Below are 25416 nucleotides of genomic sequence, written 5' to 3' on the forward strand. Positions count from 1 at the left end.
CTAATTATTTTAATAATATTCAATTTTTATAATTTCGTAGTTAATTTGTAATATAACTTATAGAATGGTATTTTGGATCATATAAATCTAAATATGGCAAATAAATCTGTAAAAATTTGTATGTTAACTTAAATTTTATAATGTCACAAATATTTTGTGGTTGTAATATAATTATGCTTTCTCATTACGAATATAAGTGATCCAAATTATAAGTTACTTCATGTGTTTACTACTATATTTTGCTAAATTGTATTATGAAACTATGCGAAAATTCAATTTAAAGATAAAAATTTATTAGGAGGTTAAGAAAATTTAAACAATTAATATAAAAGCAGTATTTCTTTATTTAATCCACCATAATGTATTTCACAAAAAACGTTTTTAAAACGACACTCGTATTGCAAATAAAGAGAGAGAGAGAGGCAAAAGTGAATAGTAAATACGCTTCTTAACATTATGAATAATAATTATTACATTGAAATCATGCATAAAATGGTAAATTTTAATTTATCTTTAACATTATAATCTTAAATAACATTAATATATTAAAACACACAAACTACTTTTTGAAAGGCCAAGCGGTGTTGCCACATCTTATAAATAGGACTTACATTTAATCTATTTCTAAATAAGTACGTAATTTAACTTAAATATCATTTTTTATTTTTTAATACAATAAAAACTATATATTTCTTAAGCACAGGTATCGAATACACTTCAATGTAATTACTGACCGTACATAGCAAATTATGTTTTATTATAATAATTGGAAATAGAAATTTATATAATTACAGTTTCAAACATTTCCTTCCCATCTAACTATAATTGACATGAAGCAGGTTTTCAAACTTAAAATAGCCACACTTATAATTAAATACTTAATCAAACATCTATATATTCATATAATAATATATTATTTAAGCTTTAGTGACATTAATTGAAATACTTTAATTTATACTGAATAAATTACAATATTATTGCTTATATAAGTAATTTTACACGATTTAAAATATTACCCATTAATTTTAAAATATATTTTGTATTTGGTATATAGTTAGCGTCTTCTATTATACAAAGCAAAGTTGGAACTTAGGTATATTCTAGCGTATGATTCGTCGATCCGTCGAGGAGACTGAATTATCTAAAACTAACTTATATTAGCGAGTTCATAACCCAAGTTACAATAGTAATGCACCAAAAATATTAAAAAATTGAAATAAAAAAACTATAACTCTGAAATATTCTAACAAAAATCGTTAAATCGTTAAAAAAAAACACTATCAAAAAACATCGTTAAGGTAAACAAAAGTCCACCGAGAGCCTTTGGTCTACATAATTAGCTATACAATTTATATTAAGAGATCCTAATATTTCTTAAAAGCAACATTATTAGTCTTTGTCATAAAGAAATGCCATGAATTTGAGCAAACAAAAGTTATCCTACGAAAACTTATATAGAAATGAAATTATTTAAATACTATATCACTATGTACAGTAAAAAAAAAAGATGAATAGTTACATCATAGAATTCCTAAGATAAAAGACAGAAGATAGAAATGTAGAAAATATAGTTATATTTTAAAATACATAAGTACATCGCACAAATTTATACTATTCATTGGTAGGATATTATTATATGAGGTTCTATAACTAATTTATACCTTAATTATACTAAACATTATCATGAAAACTGACATTTGGTTATTTTAGGTCGATATTTATAAAGAAAAAATAATTGACTAGAAAATTTTGGATTTGAAAAGTATTTGGCTGAAATTCACAACTATGAAAATGAAACTGAAAATCGGTGAAGATAAAAAGTGAATAATGCGACTAGATGAAAATGCATACGTGTTTTAGCTAGTTTATAGTAATCTTAAAATATTAGGTACTGTTTCAAACCTCTCGTTTCTTATAATATATACAATAAAATATAAAACAACACAATGAATTTGTAACACTACAAATTTCAGTGTACTTTAAACTGGCACTAAATATTTCGTTGCTTGTAACCCACAATTTTATGTATAATATGTGCATATAGTACCTAGAATAAGGCAGAATAGGACGGTATATGCTATAATAAGGCATCTAAAGGCACCTACGTATCTTATAAAGCTTATTTACAATATTGTAAAACGATATATTTAAGAGAAATCAATTTTATGCGAAAAGCATATCTATTTGACGATAGATGTCGCTGTGCAATATAAATAAGACTTAGCACTTGCTAAAATGATACAACTATTCGTTGGTAGATGGCGTTGTAGAAGGATTCTCGTTGATTTTTGAATGTGGAATTTTTAGTCCTCGCGGTGCTAAGATAAGCCTAGCTGGGGTCACGAGGACTAAGGCGTACTCTCATTTGTTTACTCCTAAGAATTTAGCCGCTTCGTCTGCTGAAGAGAGTAGTTTGTTGATGATTGTCTTGTCAGGGATACCAAGAAGTTTGCCGATCAGGTCACCTCCGTTTTCGGTGTCGTTTTCGGCTTCGGATGAATATTTGCGCGACGTCATCTCGAGTTTGAGTTTTTTGTCGTAGGACGCGGCGGGTGGAGAGTTGTTGTTGTTCACGTTGCTCGGGACCTCGTTACCGGAGCCATCGTCTTCTTGGTAGCGATAACTATGACAAAATAAAAAATAAAATATTTCTCTCACAAAACGACAAATGATAACAATGCATTAGTTTCATGTTTAAAATCAGGATTTTAAAATATTTGTTTTTAAATCAAAACAAAGGACATTAGGATGTGGTGTAACCAATCAAGTTAGTAATGGGAGTACAAAAATTTCACGAAACATCTACTTACCCATTAGCCGCGTCTTCCCTTGGTGAGGACTCCTCATCATCGGTTTCTTCTCTGTGTTTCTTCCTGTGTCTCAGCATACTGTGCTTCAGTGTAAATCGTCGTCTGCATAGATCACAGGCGAAGGGTCGTTCACCGGAATGTGTGCGCATGTGACGGCGCAAATCCTCCGCTGACCAGAAACGACGAATGCAGAAGGCACAGACGACCTGATAAAAAATGGTGTATTAGAAATAGATGTTGCAATACACATAATACAAAAAAACTTAAATTTATTTAAATTTTTAAATATATATTTTTTTACTACTTATCATTACATTACATTAACAGCCTGTAAATTTCCCACTGCTGGGCTAAGGCCTCCTCTCCTTTTGAGGAGAAGGTTTGGAACATATTCCACCACGCTGATCCAATGCGGGTTGGTGGATGCACATGTGGCAGAATTTCGTTGAAATTAGACACATGCAGGTTTCCTCACGATGTTTTCCTTCACCGCCAAGCACGAGATGAATTATAAACACAAATTAAACACATGAAATTTCAGTGGTGCTTGCCTGGGTTTGAACCCGCAGTCATAGGTTAAGATGCACGCTTTCTAACCACCGAGCCATCTCGGCTCCTTATATATTACTACGTATAATTTAGTTTAAATAGCAAACAATCTTAGTTTCTTTAACAAAATAAATTACCTTTCTATTCGCATGATCAGGGAATTTTCCTCTGTCATCATCATCGGCACTTTCGCTGCGGTCACTAGCTGCGTCCAATGCGCCCTTGCTGACCAACTGCTCGTATTCAGCTGAATGTGCTGACGCCAGATGTTCCAAGGCTACTGTTCTATCACCATACGAACCCTCGCAGAGATGGCATTTGAACACTAAACTTCCATCTACTTCTTCGTCAGGGTTTGGAGAAGTTGGCTGCGAATCTCCCGTCCCATGTCGAGACGCCATGTGCTTCTTTAGCGTTTCCAGGGATGAAAAAGTGCTCGTTGGACACGAGGCACACTTAAAAGGTCTTTCTGGCACACTTCTATCATTCGTTTGTGGTGGCGTCATGGAATCTTGAATAGGTTCCGCCAATATGGCTTTAGCTGATCCTCCATGTTTCCTGAGCAAGTGGCGGTCGCAGTTAGACTTTGTGGTAAAGAGGAGTGGGCAGTGGGGACATTTGAATGGCTTTTGCCCCGTGTGTGTAAGGACGTGTCGTCGAAGGGATGAAGACCAGGGGAATTTGCGGTGACAGTAAGGGCACGATACGCGGTTCGGTGCGAGACTGTAGGCAGACTTCTTTTTTGGAGGTTGTATGCCAGTGTCCGATTCTGACCTGCAAATAGGAAATTAAAGTAAGTATTTATATAAGAACTCAGGTATACTATAATACCTGAGATTATTTATAAATAAACATCAAGTTATAGTAGCTTTGACTTTACACAAATTAATGATGTTAAGTTAAAAAATTACCTACTGAATCAACTTACTTATTTTCATCGCTTCCAGAGTTGTTTCCCTCGCTAGTGGATGCGACCAGACCCTCCTCGTCCTCTTCTTCATCGCTTCGAGTTGGCACTACAGGCACCACATTATCTTGGCTTGGAACACCGTCTACTCCAGTCTCGGATTTTTCAGTGGTAATTGGGATAGGTTTATTAATAAGGTTTCCAGCTATCTTAAGATCAAAGTCTTTATTAAGCTCTTGTTGACGTGTAGCCATTAAAATTTCCGCTGCAGCTCTGTGCGCGGCTGAATGTTCATCTAGTTTCTGGTCATCTGTCTCCTCGTCGATAACCAGTGTGTCATCTTCGTCTTCTTCATTGTCAGCAACTTCGTCGGAGTCTCTTCTTACAGGTGAGCGATCGGAGGCTTGCAATGGTCTTTCCAAGTGACGTGCTAACAACGCATACTTGACTCGATCAGCTAGTGTGTCAGGCGTAGGGTACGGTGGAGGCGCTCTAGGCGTTGGACGCCTAACACTCCAATGTTGAGGATGTTGTTGCTTTACATGACGTTCCATATTTGAACGAAGTGTAAATCGCGCTGAACATTGAGAGCAGGAAAAGGGTCGTTCAGTACGATAACGTCTTTGCTTTTGCTTAGGCATAAGAATACCATTTTTTATCACCATCTTTACGGAATCATTTTGAGAAACAAGATTATTATTTGTTATAGGACGTGGAGATTCTGAATGAGGTGGTGGGGTTGGCGTCGTAGAAACTTGGATAGGCTTTTGTTCTTCCTCTTCAGGTTCTTGTTTGGGTTGTGTTTCGGCTTCGTTTGTAACCAACCTACCTCCAGACATGCTAAGACTTCGGATGATTTCTTTTTGTATACGTTGCTTCATTTCGGTTATTTCTTGGGAATCCGTTGGGTGAGGAAAAAAAGAGGTCTGTAGGAAGTATGGATTGATAGGAAATGTAGACGGGATAGGTAAACCTGGCAGACCTGGTACTGCACTGGCATAAAGTTGAGACAGTTGAGTTGCATAATAAGAAGGATCAAGTTTAGGCAGAGAGTTTTCAAAAAGTCTTTGCTGAGCAAGGATTAATCTGGTTTTTTCGTAAGCAGTTGCGGCGGCTGTTGCAGCAACAGACGCAGAGTTGTCAAATGCGGGACGCGATGGTGCTTTAGGTTCATCATCATCTGTGTCGCGCTTTTTCTTGCTAAGATCTAATACATCACAACTATTGTTGTCACTCGTACTAAGATCTACTGGAGCATCATCATTATAAGTTTCCGGTAGTAGATCATTTGTCTTAAATGAAAGATCAGGTGTCCTAAATTCAGGTATTTGCGTGAGTTGTCCGATACCCTTTACTTTGATTCTGGGCATTGGCGGATCCGACTCTCTCGGGGTTAAAGCGGGTGTATCGGGTAAAGCTTTTGTGAGAGAAGTTACTGGATGTCTGTCTGTTATGAAACTGGGATTATAATGCGACAGTGGTGTACTACGACCTGTGGGTTCACTGCGTCTTTCTACTTCTGGCGTGTGGAATGCTAGCGATCTTTTAACTTCTTCCCGAGCAAGTTTAGAATTTACTTCGTCGTTATTAGGATCTTCTGATGGATGGTAAATTATTGAGCGTTTCACGTCCTCTCTTGTTACTTTTGCGTGACGATTACGTAAGTGACGTTCACAATTAGCTTTCGTTGTAAAGGCGTAGTTGCATACAGCGCATTCATAAGGTCTGTCACCATTGTGTGTTCGCATATGCCGAACAAGAGCCGCTTTGTCTAAAGATGCGTGGGGACACATGTTGCACTGGTATGGTCCGGGTCCAGTTCCACTAAGATGTACTCTATTATGTCCTTTTAAAGCCCGGAGGTTTGGAAATTTAGCGGGACATAGTCTGCAAGGGAACTCACCGCGCAATTTCATTCGCCTGAACTCTGCTGCGAAATTATCTTGTGTTTCTTCCTGTTCACGTTCTTTAACGATTGTATCGGGAGGTGTTAATACTGCACTTTCTAAAGCCACCCTCGTTCCAGTCAATCGTTCTAAAAGACTTCCAGCAGAGGTGACATTTAGGATGGATTGAATATCCGCCAGGTCTCTTGCAGCATCTATATGCCTTATGCCATTAGTAAGATGTCCATCATCGAATTTAGGCGTGAATCGATCCATCGGTGGAGTTAAGGTACCTGGTATCCCAAAAGATCTGTTCCTTAGATCAAGTTTAGCGAAAAAATCTTCCCTTCGGTCACGATCGGGACTGGATATTCGAGTGGATGACGTACAAGTTTTTCTGTGAATATCCAAGATTTGTCCTGATGGAAAATCTCGTGAACAGTATTCGCAGCGAAAACGTTGCTCTGAGATAGATACGTGTGAACTTCGTAACATATCTGGCATTTTTTTAGCGGAATAATCTACGTAATCATCATAGCCGGATCTAGTATCATCCCCGTGCGCTGTGAAGCGATGGAAATCGAAGGCATTTATTGAATCGAATCGCTGGAAACACTTGGGGCATTCGAATCGAGCCGTTCTCTTGTCTAATGGAATAGGCGAAGGTGAGGTAGAAGCGGCTCGCTTTCGGGCACGTCTGCAATCTTCTTCCTCGCTTCGGTCTGATCTGTTATCACTGTCTATGCTTGTGGTGCGCGTTGCGCGCGTCTCGTGATGTTCAATCTTCATTTCTTCCTCTTCCTGGTTATCCGCCTCGACTTTAGCCTCGCTGATGACTTCTGTTTTGATTTCTGCAACAACAAAGGAACGCGTTACTAACCATGGATTATGTTTGAATAACCGGGCGCTTTCATTTTACTATTCCAAGAAAACTCGACAATAGATGAGTCAGGCGGATTCACTTGTACGAATGTATTTATTAGAATTATAGAATGAGATGTCTTTATTGTGAAAGAGTTTTAACAATCAGCTAATAGATTACAGTAATGAAAAATGTGATGTAAGCTTTTCTACAATGTTATTAATCACGAATAATATCAATGAATGCTACATTACGATAGAAGGTTTTGTGTTATTAGAAGCGATAATTCTTTAGCAATGTGACCTGTGCCTTAACCGCAAAGTTCTTGAGTGAATCAGTCATCTATTGTCTTAAAGATGGCAAACGTGAGGCACGTCTCAAAAACTGTAAAAGGATGGCCAGCGATCCCTTTAGAGATTTTAACAATGATTTTGCCTAAATGTTCATTAAACGTATGTTAATTACGTCATGTCTAATGAAAGATCTTTAAGTTGAAAGTTATATTAAAAGCCTATAAAAGACCTCGAAATAGTTAAAATAAAAAAAAATGTCATTAGTTATATACCTACTCGGGGTAGATATACGAGCCAATTTATTGAGACAAACCTTTCGCTCAAATCATTTGTCAGACATAATCAAATTTCATATATTTCATTACTGGTTTATGAACTTTTAAAATGAATTTAAAGGAACTACAAGAAAAAAAATTAATTTGGATAAATAGCATTTTAATGGTGAATATTAAAACGGTTCAATAGTTTCAGAGTTTATTGTTTAAAGACAAACAAATATTTACTAATATTAGTATAGAAACATAGATATATTAATTAGATTTCCAAATGTTTGTCTACGACAACATAGTTATAGCTTGAATGTATAGATATATTCAAACAAAGCATTTCTCAGCGCAGCGGCGATGGTTCTTTTGATCGCGTTAGAGCGAGGTGTTTTCGTCGGCCTCTGGTTGGCTGGAGAAAAATCAATACTGTCATCTACTTCGCAACCGTTCTATGTATTGTAGCTGTGTGAGCCACGACTGAATACGTAAATCGTATTTCTAATGGTGATTCCAACACTTTAGCTTAGGTACTTCAGTATTTCGATTTTACTAATATTATACTTACATTTTCCAATATATGTTTAGCGCTTATATAAGAAAAACATAGTAACGTCATATGATTATATATAAGATTAAAAAGAGTCCAATTAGTATTCGTCAATTTTCAAGTAGGATATATGAATTATTCTTTGTATAGTTTATAGTATAATTCATTTCGAAAAACAGTGATTATTGATGTCCTTCTCGGTAAATTCCAAGCCGATAGTAGTTTCAAAATTATTTAATTAGTATATAACTATTCAACAGTGTTTTTATTAATGATATACGTCTGTATAAAATGATCCATTTTCCTTAATGATTATATTTAATTATTTCGATAATTTTTCGTGTAGTCGCTATGGCTGTTATTTTTTTTAACCGTAAAACTCTTTATTTAATTTGATGTCCTCTATCTTAAGGTTGTCATGAAGAAAACGACCTCGAAGCGATAAGTACGCGTCTTGTAATCATTTATTGATTACTTTAGATTATTGTTCTTTGACTTTAATATATTACATAACGAGAACATGAAATTTACGCTTGTCATGTAAATAGTCTGTAAATTTAAAGCGTAATATATTGTAACGTTGTTACCCGATGTTTAGCTCGGGTTTTGGGTATCGGTCGTCAGGCATAAAAAAGTTGCCGTAAGTAGTATGTCCTTCCTGTAGGTTCTAACTTACTTCAAACCAAACTTAATAAATCCCGTTGAGTGTTTGGTCGTGGAAGAGCAACAGACAGACAGAGTAATTATAGTTAGTATAGATATAGAGACATACTGAAACCTCAGAAACGCCTCGTATGAGTTTTATGAACCGTCGTTTAGTAGTTTTTTCAGAAGGTCAATAAAGTATTTAATGAAATATTCTGCTTCACAGAATCATTTACCCGCAAGTTTAAGCACTAAGTCATGTCAGAAACGCGTCTTAGTTCGTAAAAGCTATTGAAAAGGGCGTTTCCTTTGTCAAGACGAAAGGGGCGTGACGTCACTGCTTTTGAATTAAAAGGAAATTAGGTATAGTTAGGTCACCCTTATTACATTGAAACAAGTATATGCCGACGTGTTCACTTAGTGCCTTTTATTAAACATCACTTGTTAGTAAGAGCCCAAATTTAAAACCAGTTTTAACCGACTATGCTAATATTTGGCACAGTTTCTTTGGTTCTGTTGATAATAAAATCTTACACAATTATTATGTTTTAAGCATAACAATTGAGAAGTTGTCCTATTTCCTTTGCAAATGCCTAGCGTATAATAAGATCAGGAGTAAATGGCCCCGATGCTTTCGTCAATCTTCCCAATTTGGACAAATTTTATTTAAATAATAACTCGTTAAACCTTTTGCTGCACCCAAAGTGGTGGTAGTTTGTTGGCTATATTAGTTTTCTCTGGGGGGAAAAACTATTATAATCTCTTCTGATAATGGTTTTAAAGCTAACATTTTATCAGCTTTATCTAATATTTACTTGTTGTTTAATAATGTCTAATAATATACACACATATATATGTGTATATGTGTACAGTAATATATGTTTATCTTTAAGATTTAAAGTGCAAAATGTATTTGTTACGAAAATATGAAAAATATTTATATTTGTCATGCGAACTGTGTCAGTTCAAAAAGTGTGTTTCTTTAGTTGAACATCCAAAATAATTTATTTCTCTTAAGTCATGATTCTTCCTAAATGTCTTGATGTCTTTTTGCGTTCCAAAGTTTGGTAAATGTCGGTTCTCCTTATGAGGAGTAGATGAGGTGCTTATTCTACCGAGAGATGTATAAATATTGAGTGGTATATTATTAGTTTTAGTAAATAATTCATACCGCTCCTACATACACTAGTCAACCAAGACATATCCACAAATGTCTAGGAAATTATCGTTACCACTACACGTTCTATGTTCAGACATTGTGATAATTTTTGCACTCAACAAATATTATGAATCATTTTGGTCTATAAATATGTAATTTGTCTATGACACGACTAAAGCAACTATCGTATTGTAATATGTGTATGGACTTTAATCTCAACAATACAAATATAAGTATTGAGATGGATAATATCGCATCCAAATCCGGGAGACAAACAAGGCAGTTGGTTAAGATTAATCAAAGAATAACATTTGGATACTGATTTTAAAAATCAATCTGTATATAAATAAAAAAAAAGTTTTTGTATGTTTGTTATGTCTATATAAGTGGTTGTTCGTACTCTCGAAATGGTTTCTGGACGAAAACAAGATATCTTCAGCGTATGTTTGACCTTCATTATAAATGCTATACGCAACTAAAGGAACAAGGGCCGTAACATCTCAGTTTCTAATGTCTATGAAAAAAAAAACACGAAGCCGGGGCGGATAGCTAGTTTGAGTTGAAGAACAACAATTAATTATTATATTAATAACAATATGACGTCACAGTGAGTCATGTGTAGGCATTTGGGATTTCTTATGTGATCGAGGTCATGCATCATCTTATAACCACCTAATGTAACTATATGCTATTCCTTAGATTTACATATTAAGTGCGATTTGTTAATAGATCGATTGTACAGCTAACAGTTCTTGATTAATATATCTATATTTATAATAAATACAACACTATTCCAAATAACTACTTATATCATTTTTTTTTCTTCCAAAGTTCCGATAACAGCTTCGTCGACGTTCAAAACGCAATTATTTCGCAAATATTTAACAAATATCATTCGAGCTTTCGACCAATTCGATGTCAAATGTGTTTCTCCTTGTATTTGGATTAGGTATAGTATACCGTATTAATCATATGATTCGTAGTTTTTAGGTATAAAAGTAGATTATGTCGTTAGGGTTTGAGACTTGCTTTGAAGCAAATTAAAACATATTCGCTTCAGTGATTTAGCTATTAAATCTAGATACACCTACTACTACCAGATAGACAGTCTCGCATTTATGATATTAGTAAAAATAATATAATTGTTATAAATATTTTAAGATGATTGTAAAATAAACTCGTATGTATGAATTCCTTGTAGTTTCGTTTTTCGCCAACGTGTCATACTTAAGTAATTGCTTCTTACGTTATCATCAATTACGACGCAAAACTAAGTATCCGTTTTCAGAAGTTTAGATAAAAACATCCGGTTACGAGAAACTATCAAATTACCTAACGTGACGAATTCACTCGTTTGATTAAAAAATAATATAATATCAATACGGCGACGTCATTGTTCACAATTCCAACAATTTATTTTTTATATCGTTTCACTGGATTTTGTTTGAAAAGTTTAGGTATGGATTTCTTTTTATTATTGATCGAAGAATAATATTATGTATTTAATATAAAGAGGTTATAACATTTCTAGCTACTTGTGCCGAATATACACGGGTCTATATAAAAGTTTTAGATCGCAGGACAGACAAAAACAAAAATTCTTGTCTGCCGCTTAGAAAAGTTAAATTTCTTGAAAACTAACTCCAAGCTCTTTAATTATTAATTATAGAATGCGGTACAGTATAATAAGCCTAATTAATTAATGTTTTTTTTTACATTCATTTCAAATTGATCTATTGGTAAGTAAAATTTTCTTCAGAATTTATGATAGACGGGATGCAGAAAGCGAAGAATAGACAAGTTTGGTGCCGTTGCGAGATCTATTTCCAAAAGAGTAATCTAAATGTAAGTACGAGATAGAGATAGCAATACTTATCGTCCTGCTCTATCCAAAATTGTTTACAACAAAATCGATATCATTATTAGGTACTTTGTAATGACAAAGATGTAAATTGTTTATAAAAATACTCTCATTATTTATGATGCGATCGCGAACGAAGTTCAAATATAATCAATTAATTGATCAATGTACGTTTTGTGTCGTATTTCTAAGAAATTATCGTATCACGCAATCTCATGAAGTAATCTGATGCGTTAGTCCACGACTGCTTTCACACTGTTTTGTAACGATACTTTTATATGATATAGGTAGTCGGAGGGATGAATGATGGTGACCAACTGATGGTGAAGCATTGGCGCTGTAAGAAACATTAACCATTCCTTACATAACCAAACAACTAAGATTATGTCGCTTGTACTGACTTACTTACTTATTTACTTATATATAGATATATGTATATTATTAATAATTAGAACCCAGGTGGGCCAGAGGTTAGAGCACACGCACGTCATCAGACACATATAGGTTATATGTGTCTCATGAAAGTATGTCACGTGTGAACACATGTGTCCAGCGGGTCGAAGCAGCGAGGTGGATTTGCTACAAATATAATCAAAAGGAGAGGAGGGTTTAGCGCAGAAGTGCGACTTTAACAGGTTCTTAATTTATTTGCTGACTTTACATACATCAAAATATTGTGGAATAAGGAAAAATATTAAAAGGATTTACCCATTACGTCGTAAAATTTTGTAGTGTTCTTGCACCCACGACGTAGTCCACTTTAAATGAGTAAAAAAAAAGCTACGGCATTTTTTAATCTATTCCATGCTTCTTTACATAAAAATATAAAATTACATTTTTAATTAGACTCAGGCCATTCAAGTAATTTGGTATGTTAAAGTTTATACATAGATATAAAAAATATTTTTGGCGAAGACGAAATGATACTGCTAGTTCGAAAAATGTAATATATACTTATTTATCTAAACTAAATACCTACTATCCTGATTGGTTGTTTGTATAAGTTGGCGGGAAAACTTTCGCAATAATATTATTAGTTCCATAAACAAAAGATCGTCACGGTGTGACGGTGTGAACCCTTTACGCAACGTAAGTAATTGTTGTACGCGGAAATTGCGCGTTTAGTGGCGAAATGTCGAAATTTGTAACTTTTCGAAGAATTATCTTGTAATGCAGATTCGGAGGCGTTCGATGAAAACTTTTAAGCAATATTTTGGATACGAAATAAATATTCTTTTCAGCTGTATTTGAATGTCAAGAATTTTTAAAAAGCATTCCAATATTTAACCGATTTTTCAATTGGAAGTTTCGGCGATTACATAATCAATATGGACGGGAACTGAGAGGAAGTTTATAAGGACGCGTTACGTTTAAGCACATTTCGTCACATGAGAAGAGAAAGATTTGACGTCGAGAAAAAGACGTATTTAAGAGGTTCTATCATCTATTACGTGTACGATACTTACACATATATTCAAGGGACGGTTATACATTATTGTGCGTCCTAAGTGACGGCGTATGCGGATTACTCCGCGCACGTAACAAATACTCGAAATGATTGGACGTGTGAATACCAGGGGTACTGTCCGAACTGCGAGCGGACAATCAATTTCATTATGCTGGCGGATTCGCATGCGCAGTGCGCCGTCACTCAGGACGCACACTACAAATGTATGTACTATATTTTCATCAGCTATGTAATATATCATAATTATGTCTATTGATTGACGACAGTACAAAGTTTTTTAAATTATGACTATTACTTGCAATGGTCATGAAAATACCGCTGAAAATTATCCCCGTGGACTAGGGATAGATACGTATAAAATCACCATTCAAATAATCATCAAATTCTCAGTCGAGTTCACTCAAGTTCATATACGGAGAAAAGGTGTGACATACATGCTTGCGCCGTGACTTCCTCCTTCCCGCTTATACGGAATTTAAATCGACCTATCACCATCCAGGCAATATCATCCTTTAACGAATATTTCATACCATTCTCGACCTTATCGGAAAGTAATAAGGCGGTCAATTTCGTCTAACGGTCACGACATCGCATATTATAATTTGATTGATATGGTTGGGACGTCGCCGATACCGCTTTCTGCCACACTCCAATGAGCTCAACGGTACTGAATTACACCGTGTATCTTAAGCCCTCATTTATGGTGTCGCCATTGACAATTACCGACCGGTGAAGATTTCAAAAATATTATAGATACGATTTTGTCTCTTAAACGTATAGCCATAGCGTCGATTTTCGTAAGATGTTCGAAAGAAAGAGGTCCGATATGTGACAGTAACATGGCTATTGTCTAGAAATTGATAATTTGCTTTTGTTGGACAGCCTCGTGTAATACGATTCAATTTACGAGTGAAATTTAATACGGTAGGCGTACCGCTAATTTAAACCACATGAAAACATTTCATATAACCGCTAAAAACTTATAGAAACTGTTTACTGTTCATTAAAATGCATTCTTATTAAATTAAAAAGCATTCGTTCGATTTTCAAAACGGGCTATCTTGAATGATCCTGATGCAAGGCGCGGCCATTTTGTGAAGTTATAACGAATGCAAGTCAGGATCGCGTCTTCCGCGACAATTTAACGGTTTCTTTGCTCCTGGTTATGATTCTATTTATCAAGCGAGCCCTGAATGAAAATAAAGGTACGGTTATTAGGACTTTGGAACACGTTTCAAATTTAATCTTGGAATGTATCGAGAAAGTTCCTAGAGAACGACGAAAATTATTCTTATTTCTTTTACTTTAATTTACTGAATCACGATATACTTATTATGACTTATTATAAATAATATATACAATAAAGGAATTACTTGTCTCTAGACATTTTAAAAATTACGATATATAAACAGAAATAAATACTTTTTCAACTGTTTACTATTGAAAAAAAGGCCTTCTCTGTTTAAATATGTTATGCATATAATTATTTTGCCAAATTTGTTTCTCTCGTAAATTTGATGTATACAGCTACGTGTGACGTAACTAGATACCAGACGATTTTTATGCCCTATTTCATTACGATTGGCTCAGTGGTTCTTCAGTCACAATCAGTTGACATACTGAAGACTATCTGAAGACTGATTTTATTATTACCCGGTTTTTTTATACCTATTTAATTGAGAATTATTAAGAATAATAGAAAATTTGGTAATAAAGTAATTGTTATTTTTATTTAGTTCATTTAATACGCACCATGACCAAGAGATGGCGTTAGTGGTACAGTATATCGAATTGCCGCTAGGGATTCCATTTTTTTCGTACTATTTGACACTGAGGTCAAATTATATTAGTAATACAAGTCATATGAATATTATTTATTCATCTATATTTATATTATATTATAGATTATTTATTACATAGAATATTTTGTAAATAAGCTTCGTATTTAAATGTATAGCTAGTAAATAATAATACATTTACTTTGATTTCAAATAATTACAATATATTTTTTTAAGATAATACAAATTATATATTAGTATTACATTCTGAATCACGTAGTGCGTTTAAGTTTAAAACATAATTTCTCTTTGAATTGTCAACCTAAGGGTGTCTGCCATTAAGGTACCGAAGCGTTTAAGATAAGTTCAATTCGGTGACACATTAACAAACTCCACACGTATCCCGTACATTAACTTCAGGTACACGTGTGGAAAAGGTTGTTTACCTTTCACGGTTCAACTAAACTTTAATTTATTCCCTAGAAACCATGGTATGAAGTCAAGAATTAAAGGGATACATATTCATCAACGACGATTTTTGTGTGTTTGTTTACTAGATGCGTTGAGAACTGATAAATATATAAATACTCGTGTCAAATAAATTTTGTTTCCAAATTTAAATATCTGGGGAAACGACTGCGTGAGTCGCAAATTGTATTCAATTTTGAAATAAATGACAAATGCCTGTATCTTTTATTTCCTTTGTATTTCATCAGCTCATGAAACCGGTCGCTAATATTCAAAAGAAATTTTCCAGTCAAGCTATCTTATCCGACGGATGTGGCGTCATTGCGCACGTGACGAAAGGTAAATATTAAATAGCATTTACTCATCTCGGTTATCATTATCCAGTTGTCCAAATTTGCCGATCCGGATACGCCTGGACGAAAAGATACCGTTATATTTTACAGTGATACACCTCTTTGTCGTATTTGTCATAGTTAGGACATTCTGAATCTTATCAGGTGACCTTCGAAATTCTTAGAATTTATGCCTGTTGTATAAAATTTAATTTTTAAACATTGTTTTTTTATCGATTTTGTTCGAATTTGATCTATTTGGGTCAACTATTATTGTCTTAAACTTGTGATCGGCAGCTTTATTCTACATGTATAGAAATATCGTTGTTTTTTTTTAACGCTCATCACGCAAAAGTCGCTCAATATTCTGACATCATTTTTTGACTATTATAATAACGTAGCCACATCATAGCGTAGCCGAGTCTACTAGTATACACATAAAATAAATGTTTCGATCGAAACATATTTACAATAATACAGCTCACGTAATCCTCAATGTACGAGATATTGTAAACACAGGTGTGATGATCACAAAAGGATGTTGCGCGCTCCCGAGAGATAGATTCTGCGGCTGAGCAAACGAAATACCGACGATTGTCTTAATGACTTCCTAATGAAGTATTCTTATAAGAAAATACGCGTTGAGAAATGTTGGTGATGAATTCTTAGTTGAATCGAATTAAATTATACACCATGTGTCAGAATAGATAGAATAAAAACACACGGTCGGTCAGCTCGTGAATGTGACAGGTGCGATTCTGTGGAAACTTTCGGAAAAATAATAAATCGATCGCGATTAAAGTCCCAGCGTTGTATTTAAGTTAGATAACACAAAAAAATAAACCAATAAAATATATTAAAATAAATTTGTGCGTTGCCTTTGAACGAACACAAATATCATAATTGAAGTACAAAATAAGACTAGTATATAATAGGTATGTATGTCGCGGTACAATTGGTACTTTATGTATGTTAATATTCCCGTTTTCTTTCAATATAGGTATACAATAAAATTATCTTGATTTCATTATAATGTAGAAGATTTAATCATTCGTTTAAACTTTGTTACTATTATCAATATTATTTATCGCTTATTTATTTTAACGAGAATTTTAAAGATAAAACGCCAATAAACATGACACATCAATTACATATGGCGTGTGGAAAATATTTTGTATTTTCTGCGTTCCTAACAGTTGATTGGTCGTTTTACTATAAATATAAATTCATTATTTTTCAGTATTTCAACAATTCAAACAGTAAAAGCGTTCAAGGCTTCGTCTTAATACTACACTTTATATATTATACGTATAATATATATATACATATATATATATATATATATATATATATATATATATATATATATATATATATATATTAATTTTTAAATTAATATATTCGAGAATCACCTATTTCAATATTTACATACAGAATAGTATTTTATCGTCTTCTATAAAATCGTTATTAAAAAAAAAAAGGTAAGTATTGTGTCAATTTTTCTTATTTTCACCGTGGGCTACAAATATATTGCGGGTAGTTACAAATATTTGGTGTCGAGTAACGCGCACGCGCCAAGTGTTCGCTACCAGAAATTATCGTCAGTCGTCAAATTACCACGGAGGTGATAACACGGATCGTCTTACGAGATGTCGATTGTAATAATGACTTATGGTTATTGACTGGTGCTTTGCTTACATCCTGTTTTTGTTTTGTAATAGATGATCTTGATACTTCAGGAAGTCAATGAGAAAGCGCCATCGATTATCTTTGTATTGTTAATATTTTTACTGTAGCTACGAATATAGAATAAAAAATATGTTTTGTTAAAGTATAAGGTGTAATTTTAAGTTTAATACAAAAGATGTTGACTCACGTTGGGATGAAGGCGGCTCGGCCGCGGGAGGCGCGGGTGCACTGGCGGCTCCCTGCATGGCCCGCGACGCGCGTCCGCGACGGCGCCTGTGCAACAAAAGGCTTTATGATTAATTTAAATCTATATAAAATCGATTTTGCTGACCTACTTGAGCCTATCTCAGGATGGTTTAAGATGCGAAAAATGTCAAGTATCTTATCAATACAAAAAAATTGATATATTTTAAAACTATCGAACTAAGTAGTTTTAAGTAATATGTGTATATATATATATATATATATATATAACAAAAACACAAATCTTTAACAAAATATGCTATTTCTTGTGATAACGTAAGGTTGATAATTCTAGTGTCCAACCCCACAATAGTGATCAATAATATAGATTTATTAGACAAAGAGGCGCATGAGTCACAAATCCTTATGTTTATCGATTCGTTTCCTGTAAATGTTCTTTATTATTAAGCGTTATTAATACAAATGAATCCATTTCTTTTCCGTATATGACTTTATTTAAATCAGATCACATTTAAAATCAAAGACACGCAACAGCATGTAACAAACCAATATAAATTCTCAATTGTCTTTTTTTTTTTTTTCAAATAATTTATATACTTCATTGATACAATCTCACTATAAAAAGCAAGCGTTTAATAGTGTTGTATGATAATGTTGCAGCTTATGTTCTGCACTTTGAGTGACCTATTATAGAGACAATGCGTGCTAATAACCTGGCGTTGGAATGCACCGCGCTTCTTGCGACTCAATACGACTGTAGCTTATGTCTCGTGGACGCCATTTTGTCTATCTGAGCCTTTATCTAAATGTATTATTTGTTTATATTGAATTTAGTTTAAATTTTTGAATATTTTTAATATAAAGACAGGCTAAAAGTTTATAAAAATCGTAATACAGTTTCTCGGTTGTGAATAATTCATTAAAATATTGCTATGAGGACTAAGTATCTTTATTCCATGACGATTCTTCAAGCTAAAGTAATTATTAAAAAAAAAAAAGTAAATAGATCAGTTTTCTTAACAATACCCGTTATATTCCGTGTACCCCTATTTCATAAAAACAACTCAAATCTGAAGACGTGTGAAACCTTTAAAAGACAAGCGATATAAAATTACAACAATTTTCTATACAATCTCCATATCTCATACGTTTTCCGTCTCAGTTTTCGCAAAAATGCAAACAAATGACAAAGAAAACCGACCGTCGGTGCCTTTGAAGCCTTACGTTACTGAGAAACGTGTAAGAATCGTAATTCAATATTTATTACTATCTTAGCATTGACGATAACAGTGAGAGCTGTTATTACTTTACGGTCGATTGGTGATGATATCATTTTAAATAAATTCATTTGTTCTAGTACTAGAACGGAGGGGGGGGGGCAGGGTGTCTGTATATGCGAGTACAGACCATGTACTTACATTTCGGTATCTTAAGAACTATGTATAGCCTATTCCAATCGCTGTATATGTGAGTACAGAACATGTACATGACCATGAACTATGTATAGCCTATTCCAATCGAAGAAGGATTAGAGATAAACAAACCTTAGATTTGCTAATAGATCTACTATATTATTTAAAACAAACAGTTAAACAACACTTATACACTAATCGATTGTATCAATTTTAGATTTATTTAAAAAATTTAATAATATTTTGATCGCCATATTTTTTTACGAATCCATATTAATTATTATAGGTACTATAGAATATTTAAGATCTTGACAGTTGTCACGTCAATTCAGTGTCACAACTGTTTATTTACTTCTGTGATTAAAATAGGTGATAGTAACAATACTTAGATAAACCCTTTGATTTGTGAACACATCCTGATATATATTTTGTCTATAATGAAATTAAGCATTAAGCTTTGTCAAGGGATTAAAGTTTAAATGTCATTAATTTTCACAAATATGGCGAGTCTCTTCAGAATCACAAGATGGCGGCCATTGCAAGCTTTATTTAATTTATTACGTCTCTATTGGAATCTATTGGATCGTTTTTTCAAATAATGCTGTTTAGGCTTTGGTATGTGATTTTTTTGCATTTGTATTCTTCTTAGACCTTTTCATCTAAATAGTTTACATAAAGTTTGCGGTCTATTGATTGTCTTTTTTTTTTAATTTTCAGACATGATCAAGGACATCAAATATTATTAAAGTTTTTTTTAACGTTTAGTTGTTATGTATCATCTGTAAATTATTGTTATTATCAAAAAATCAAGTTAGAGTCAGTCACTGCCCCTCCTTTTGGGGAGAATATTTAAAGCTTATTCCACCAGATACAGATTTTTCACAAATTATTTTTCCGTAACCGTTATGATGTCTACAAATTCCTCACAAGAAATACTCATCGCTTAGGTAGAGAATCAATTAGTCTCGCTTATCAGTGATAAGTCACAAGGATTTCACCTGTTATCAGTGCAGACGTGATCGGTCGACAGTGGTTAATCTATTACAATATATTATTTATAAATTTGTCAACTCGATATGAACATCTTGAATGTTAAGATTCAACTGCAAGAAACACTTATAACTTACGTTAATTGATTAAGAACTTAATTAGTGGAACAGCTTTAAGATAGCGCAGGATCGAATTTGACGGATCATGATACTAAAATATTAGTATACCTTGACAATTGTGATTAAATTGTTTTTCATTAGATTATTTGTATGTGTGTGTGTGTGAGTGGGTATATGTGTGTATGTACGTATAACGCACATTTGCAAATGTCTTCTCATATATTCAGAGAACTGATAATATAAGCTAACTATTTAAATCTGTTGCGTAATAGCATAACGACTATCTGAATTAGTTGTCATTAAATTCGTAACTTTAGCTTCCTCTTAATATAATAAAAGCTTATTTATTATCTATGGTCGTTATGTATGAAACAGATAGTAGGGCTGGCCGAATTGTAAATAAAACTTAGTAATTTTTCTCGTTGCTTTCATTGGTGCCTGGTTCAGTTCGCTCAGAGAAGCTTTTCGCTCGCTATTTGAAGTAGTTTCGCGTGACGCCGACACACAAAGCGTACGATTTTTTATACATACATACAATAACATATTTTATTATCTTCATAAATTTAATGGTAATGACGTCTTGATGTACCACCTCATTAAAAAAAGTAAAAATTAAAGAAAAAATATATGTGTAATATTAATTATTAAACATCATGGCAACATTACATAAGATTTTATGAAAAACCGTAATGTGTTGTACACATTAAGAATGGAGTAATAATATTTAAACTAATTAAAAAATATGGCAATACTTTATAACGAATCCGTGACCAAGTTGTTATGTCTCTAGTTTTATTGTATTCTTGTATATATTACCTAAACGTGTTATAAGATGTTATTTATTTGCCGTATATAAGTAGGTATATAGCTATTGGCAGTATATTATGTAAATAAATTTCTTATTGTCAGAAATAGGAAAACAAGAAGATTCTCATTCGATTCCTGTATTAGTAATTTCTAATTTGATTTCTATTATAATAGTTCTAAGCCGTAGACTACACGTTAAAATCTGGACAAACGTTGCCTCTTTGTTTATCTAATAAACGCAGTTTCGTAAGGAAACCTGCCTTAATCGGATATAAATTTACCATATGACTGAATCGGCGATATGAAATAGACTTAACCTTAAGCGCAGAGGAGATTCCTATGACTAAATGCTTTACTTGAAAAAAAAAGCGCTTTAATTTATTTAAAGAAAAAAAGATTTTCACCTATTTCTAATTGTCGTTTGTAGTTGTAACTTTGTAATTATGTAATTCGATTTCGGTTACGCCAATAATTATGTACATGTACATGCTGATGTCATGATAGAGTTCACCCGTGAAATACCTCGATTTTGGGTTAGTTTCATTTTTATTTTGTAAAGATTGGCAGACTGGTTAATGGCCAACACTGGCTATAGACATTGGCGCTGTAAGAAATATCAACCATTAGTTACATCGCCAATGCGCCACCAACTTTTGGAACTAAGATGCTATGGCCCTTGTGCTTTGTTACACTGTCTTATTCAACCTTCAAACCGGAACACAACTGATGATCACTCAGCGATAGACAACGTGAATTTATATTAATTAATAGATCGATCGAGTTCTAGTTCGAGTTTCGAGATTATTTTTCCACAAAATATCTCCAGGGCCCCGTTTGTTATTTGTCGTTGTTTCTTGATATACGTTTACGTGCTTAATTAATGGTATACGAATCTTTTGAGAGGCTGACGCAATGATACAAGATAACTCATATCTCCACACTTGAAACGTAAGTGCAATTATGATAGTGGTTTGAGATGAAACGGAGATTTTAACTAGTTGTTTCTTTCACAATCAATTTATTTTGTTATATTTAATATTTATATCGGATGCTTGTTATATTTCTTCGTCCAGTTAAACAAATTAAATAAAAAAAACAAAGGATGTCTTTTTCATAGTTTAAATCTTGAATTTAGAAAACATTTTAAATGACGCTGTTTCAGCGTCTTGTTTTTTTGAAATACATTTTTTTAATAGATAATGTTTGTTATAAAATTTACCTATTTCGTAATTATTACAAATATGTATTTGTATTTATTTGTTTCTAATATATTATATAGGTATTAGTTTCTAAGCTGGTCGAGTCCCTTAAAAGCATGTATAAATTATATGTATTTAGATTAGTAATTACTACATTATTTCGTGTGGCAACTGTTACGTTTACATATTTGATAATTTATCAGAAGGAATCGCTTAAGACGATTTCTGCTATTATATTGTCAGATTAATGGAAATTTTATAGGGGATAAATATTATCAACAATAACCTAATAATACATATTTATATACGTTTATATTGCTTTGATTATTATATAATGTATTTATTTTAATGAAACTTATTTTAAAGATTTTTTTAATGATATTATCTTGTTAGAAAACTTTTTCTTTTATGGAAAAATATGGTTTTGATGTATAATTGTAGATAGGTATTTAATATTTTAGGCTTCTGTTCGCTGTATAGATCTATTTTGTATGCGTCGGGTTACTAACTAGGATTTTTAAAATAATATGTGTAATTTACGCAATACATCATGTTCTTATTAAAATATTACAATTTAATTTACAATATTACCTTTGATAATTGTTAAAATTAAAATTGTTTATACCTTATACCTATTGGTTGAAATAGGTTTGTATTGAGTAAGTACAAGATATAAGAATAAATATGATTAATAAAAAAAATATATTGGATGCGTATTAAATTTCTTTGTCAAGCTAAATATATTAAAAAAATAAATAAAGGTTGTCATTTTTTTTATTGTTTAAATTATGAATATCGCAAACTAACATAAAAATTTAAATGACGCGTTTCAGATTGTTTTTGTTTTTTTTTTCTTCTTACATATACATATTTAGTATTTCTGATTTATTAAGTAGGTACTTTAGTTGAAGATGTATGTTTTTCAGACACTAATTATATATTTTTATAGTTATATTAATAAAGTAAATAAATATAATCGTGTACGACGTATATAAATTAAAATAAATAGTTCCATTGAAAAATTTATGAATCCCCGTCAAGGAAAAGGAACCTTATTTGCTTTGTCTATGATAAAAAAGGGAAAGCCTCAGTGGTCCGTCGGAGAATTTATATTATTTGCATATATAAATACAGCCTGAATTTACAAATATAAATAAAATGTATTAATTTTATGCCGTTCGATAAGAGGTTTCAATCATTTTAATATATCACCATTATTTAAACCACAATCACATTTCAAATAAAAAAAATAGTAAATTTAAGATTGTTTTTTTATTATTAATCAAAACAACTAATTTTCACTCGTTTTTAAATAAAATATCAATAACGTAAAATATTGCTACACAATTTATATATATTTTTGGTATTGTAAGAAAAATATTCGTATAAAATTAACCTATTTTTGTTTTAAAGTAAGGTCAACAAACGACAAAGCATTTGTCAGCCGCTGCAGACACAGCCTACTCGATAATATAATAAGGAATCACTTAGGCACCTTAATACAAGCATAGGGCAATGGCAGCCGTAACAAACGATAATTTGCATTGTAATCTAATCGGTATAGCACTCACCCAATCGTGGATAATTTTTACGCTATCACACGTCGCCTGAAATTATTGTAACGAAAAAAGTCCAATTCCACAAGATCGAGCTTCCAGTCTCTCACTTATCACAACAGCAGTTTAACACAGATTTTACAGTCTTTCAAACACTAAACAAATGTTCTAAGGCACTATTTTTTTAAATAATGTGCATCGGTCACTCGTGTTGGTGGAATATCATCTTCCGCGGGAACGACAACCTCGCGCGGCGAGATGTCGTCTCCTTGTGATTGTGATGAGAGTACGCACTGTCGCTCTGCTCTCGGGGGAGCAGAAGATGGCCGCCGATTGGTCGAGAACGGCGCGCGGGGAGAAGGAGAGAGCGCATCTCGCATGGGACGGGATAGAGTGAGACGGATAGTGTCGATCGTTTCGTCGTCCTGCTACAGATTGTCCGGCGGGCGAGTTCAGGTGGATCATTGAGAGTGCGTAGTGATAATATGGAGATGCCCAAACGAGTGTTCTGTTTTAATCAAACATTATTGAATGCGCATTATCTATAAGATTAAAATAACAATATGGCGACAAATTTATAATATTTTTATACATAGCAAAATAAATGGATAAAAAAATTATGATAATATAGTTATTATTGAACGAATTAAAATAAAAAAATTAACGCATTCCTTGTTTTATTTTAAACGTGACATTAACATATTACTAATTTTTAAAATAAAATATTTAGGTAATTGTCGGAAGTAAAAACAGAAGGCTAGTCGTTATTCCCTATTAAGTACCTTATTATCTATTTTCTTCTTTGAAGTCTATTTACTCTAATAACAAAGAAGTATTTTATATTTATTTAAAAAATAAAATTAGATTGTAAATTATAAAAAGCGTGCATAACATATAAGACGTACTACCTGATTTTTAAATCGTAATAATATATAGTCGTACTCACAGCATTATTGGTTCGATTCCTAAAATGGCTCATTAAAATATACGTACATAATGGAAAAAAAAATATTCCAATTTGTTCAAGCTGATATAAAGAAGGGTTTAAAGTCAGATATTAATTATTTGTGAAGGTAATATATTAAAAAAAAAAACATAAGTGTTTTAATTATAGTAGAATATATATATGTATATATAATCGTTAATCTTACAAAATATCAAAACATATATCACCTATATGTCTCTAATCTACCATATAATTACAAATAGATATTTTGATTGTGTCGATCTCTCTAAGGTTGACCTTTTGTAATCGGTCAAACGTTCTTGAATAAATATAACGCCCTTCGATCTGTCAACACGTGGCCAATGTAAATTTAAAACTCCACAAGATCTCGCAACACCAAAAGTACCACAGATGACAAATTATTTATTATAAATATACCATCGTAATATACAAATATTCTTAAAAAAATATCTTATCAAACATCAAACGTTTATTATTTTACGATATATTTCGTATTTCACTTTATTAACTATTCAGGTATCTCCCCAAGACAAATAACAATAAAATCACTATCATACATAAAGCAAAGTTATCATTTACCATGACATTAATCGATATTTGATACTAAGATTATTATTAATGTTTCGTCTCAGGGTAGTGGAC

The 25416-nt window shown here is 32.8% G+C and overlaps 1 protein-coding gene across 1 annotated transcript; it reads right to left on the minus strand.

Annotated features, from left to right (window-relative positions):
• Positions 1–326: 326 nt before the first annotated feature.
• Positions 327–24314, minus strand: LOC113403110 (zinc finger protein Xfin-like). The gene is made up of 6 exons (XM_026643549.2): positions 23823–24314; positions 17708–17793; positions 4288–7003; positions 3497–4133; positions 2811–3016; positions 327–2623 (listed from the first exon to the last, which is right to left on the minus strand). The coding sequence occupies exons 2-6, from the start codon at positions 17763–17765 to the stop codon at positions 2362–2364; spliced, it is 3879 nt and encodes a 1292-aa protein (XP_026499334.2). The 5' UTR covers positions 17766–17793; positions 23823–24314; the 3' UTR covers positions 327–2361.
• Positions 24315–25416: the final 1102 nt, after the last annotated feature.

This window comes from Vanessa tameamea, chromosome 25 (assembly GCF_037043105.1).
Source record: "Vanessa tameamea isolate UH-Manoa-2023 chromosome 25, ilVanTame1 primary haplotype, whole genome shotgun sequence".
Taxonomy (NCBI): Eukaryota; Metazoa; Arthropoda; class Insecta; order Lepidoptera; family Nymphalidae; genus Vanessa; species Vanessa tameamea.

Coding starts and splice junctions, on each gene's coding strand:
- LOC113403110 (XM_026643549.2), bottom strand. CDS start 17,765: ATGCAGGGAGCCGCCAGTGCACCCGCGCCTCCCGCGGCCGAGCCGCCT. Junction 4,134..4,287: donor TCTGGAAGCGATGAAAATAA/GTAAGTTGATTC, acceptor TCCTATTTGCAG/GTCAGAATCGGACACTGGCA. Junction 2,624..2,810: donor AGGGAAGACGCGGCTAATGG/GTAAGTAGATGT, acceptor ATTTTGTCATAG/TTATCGCTACCAAGAAGACG.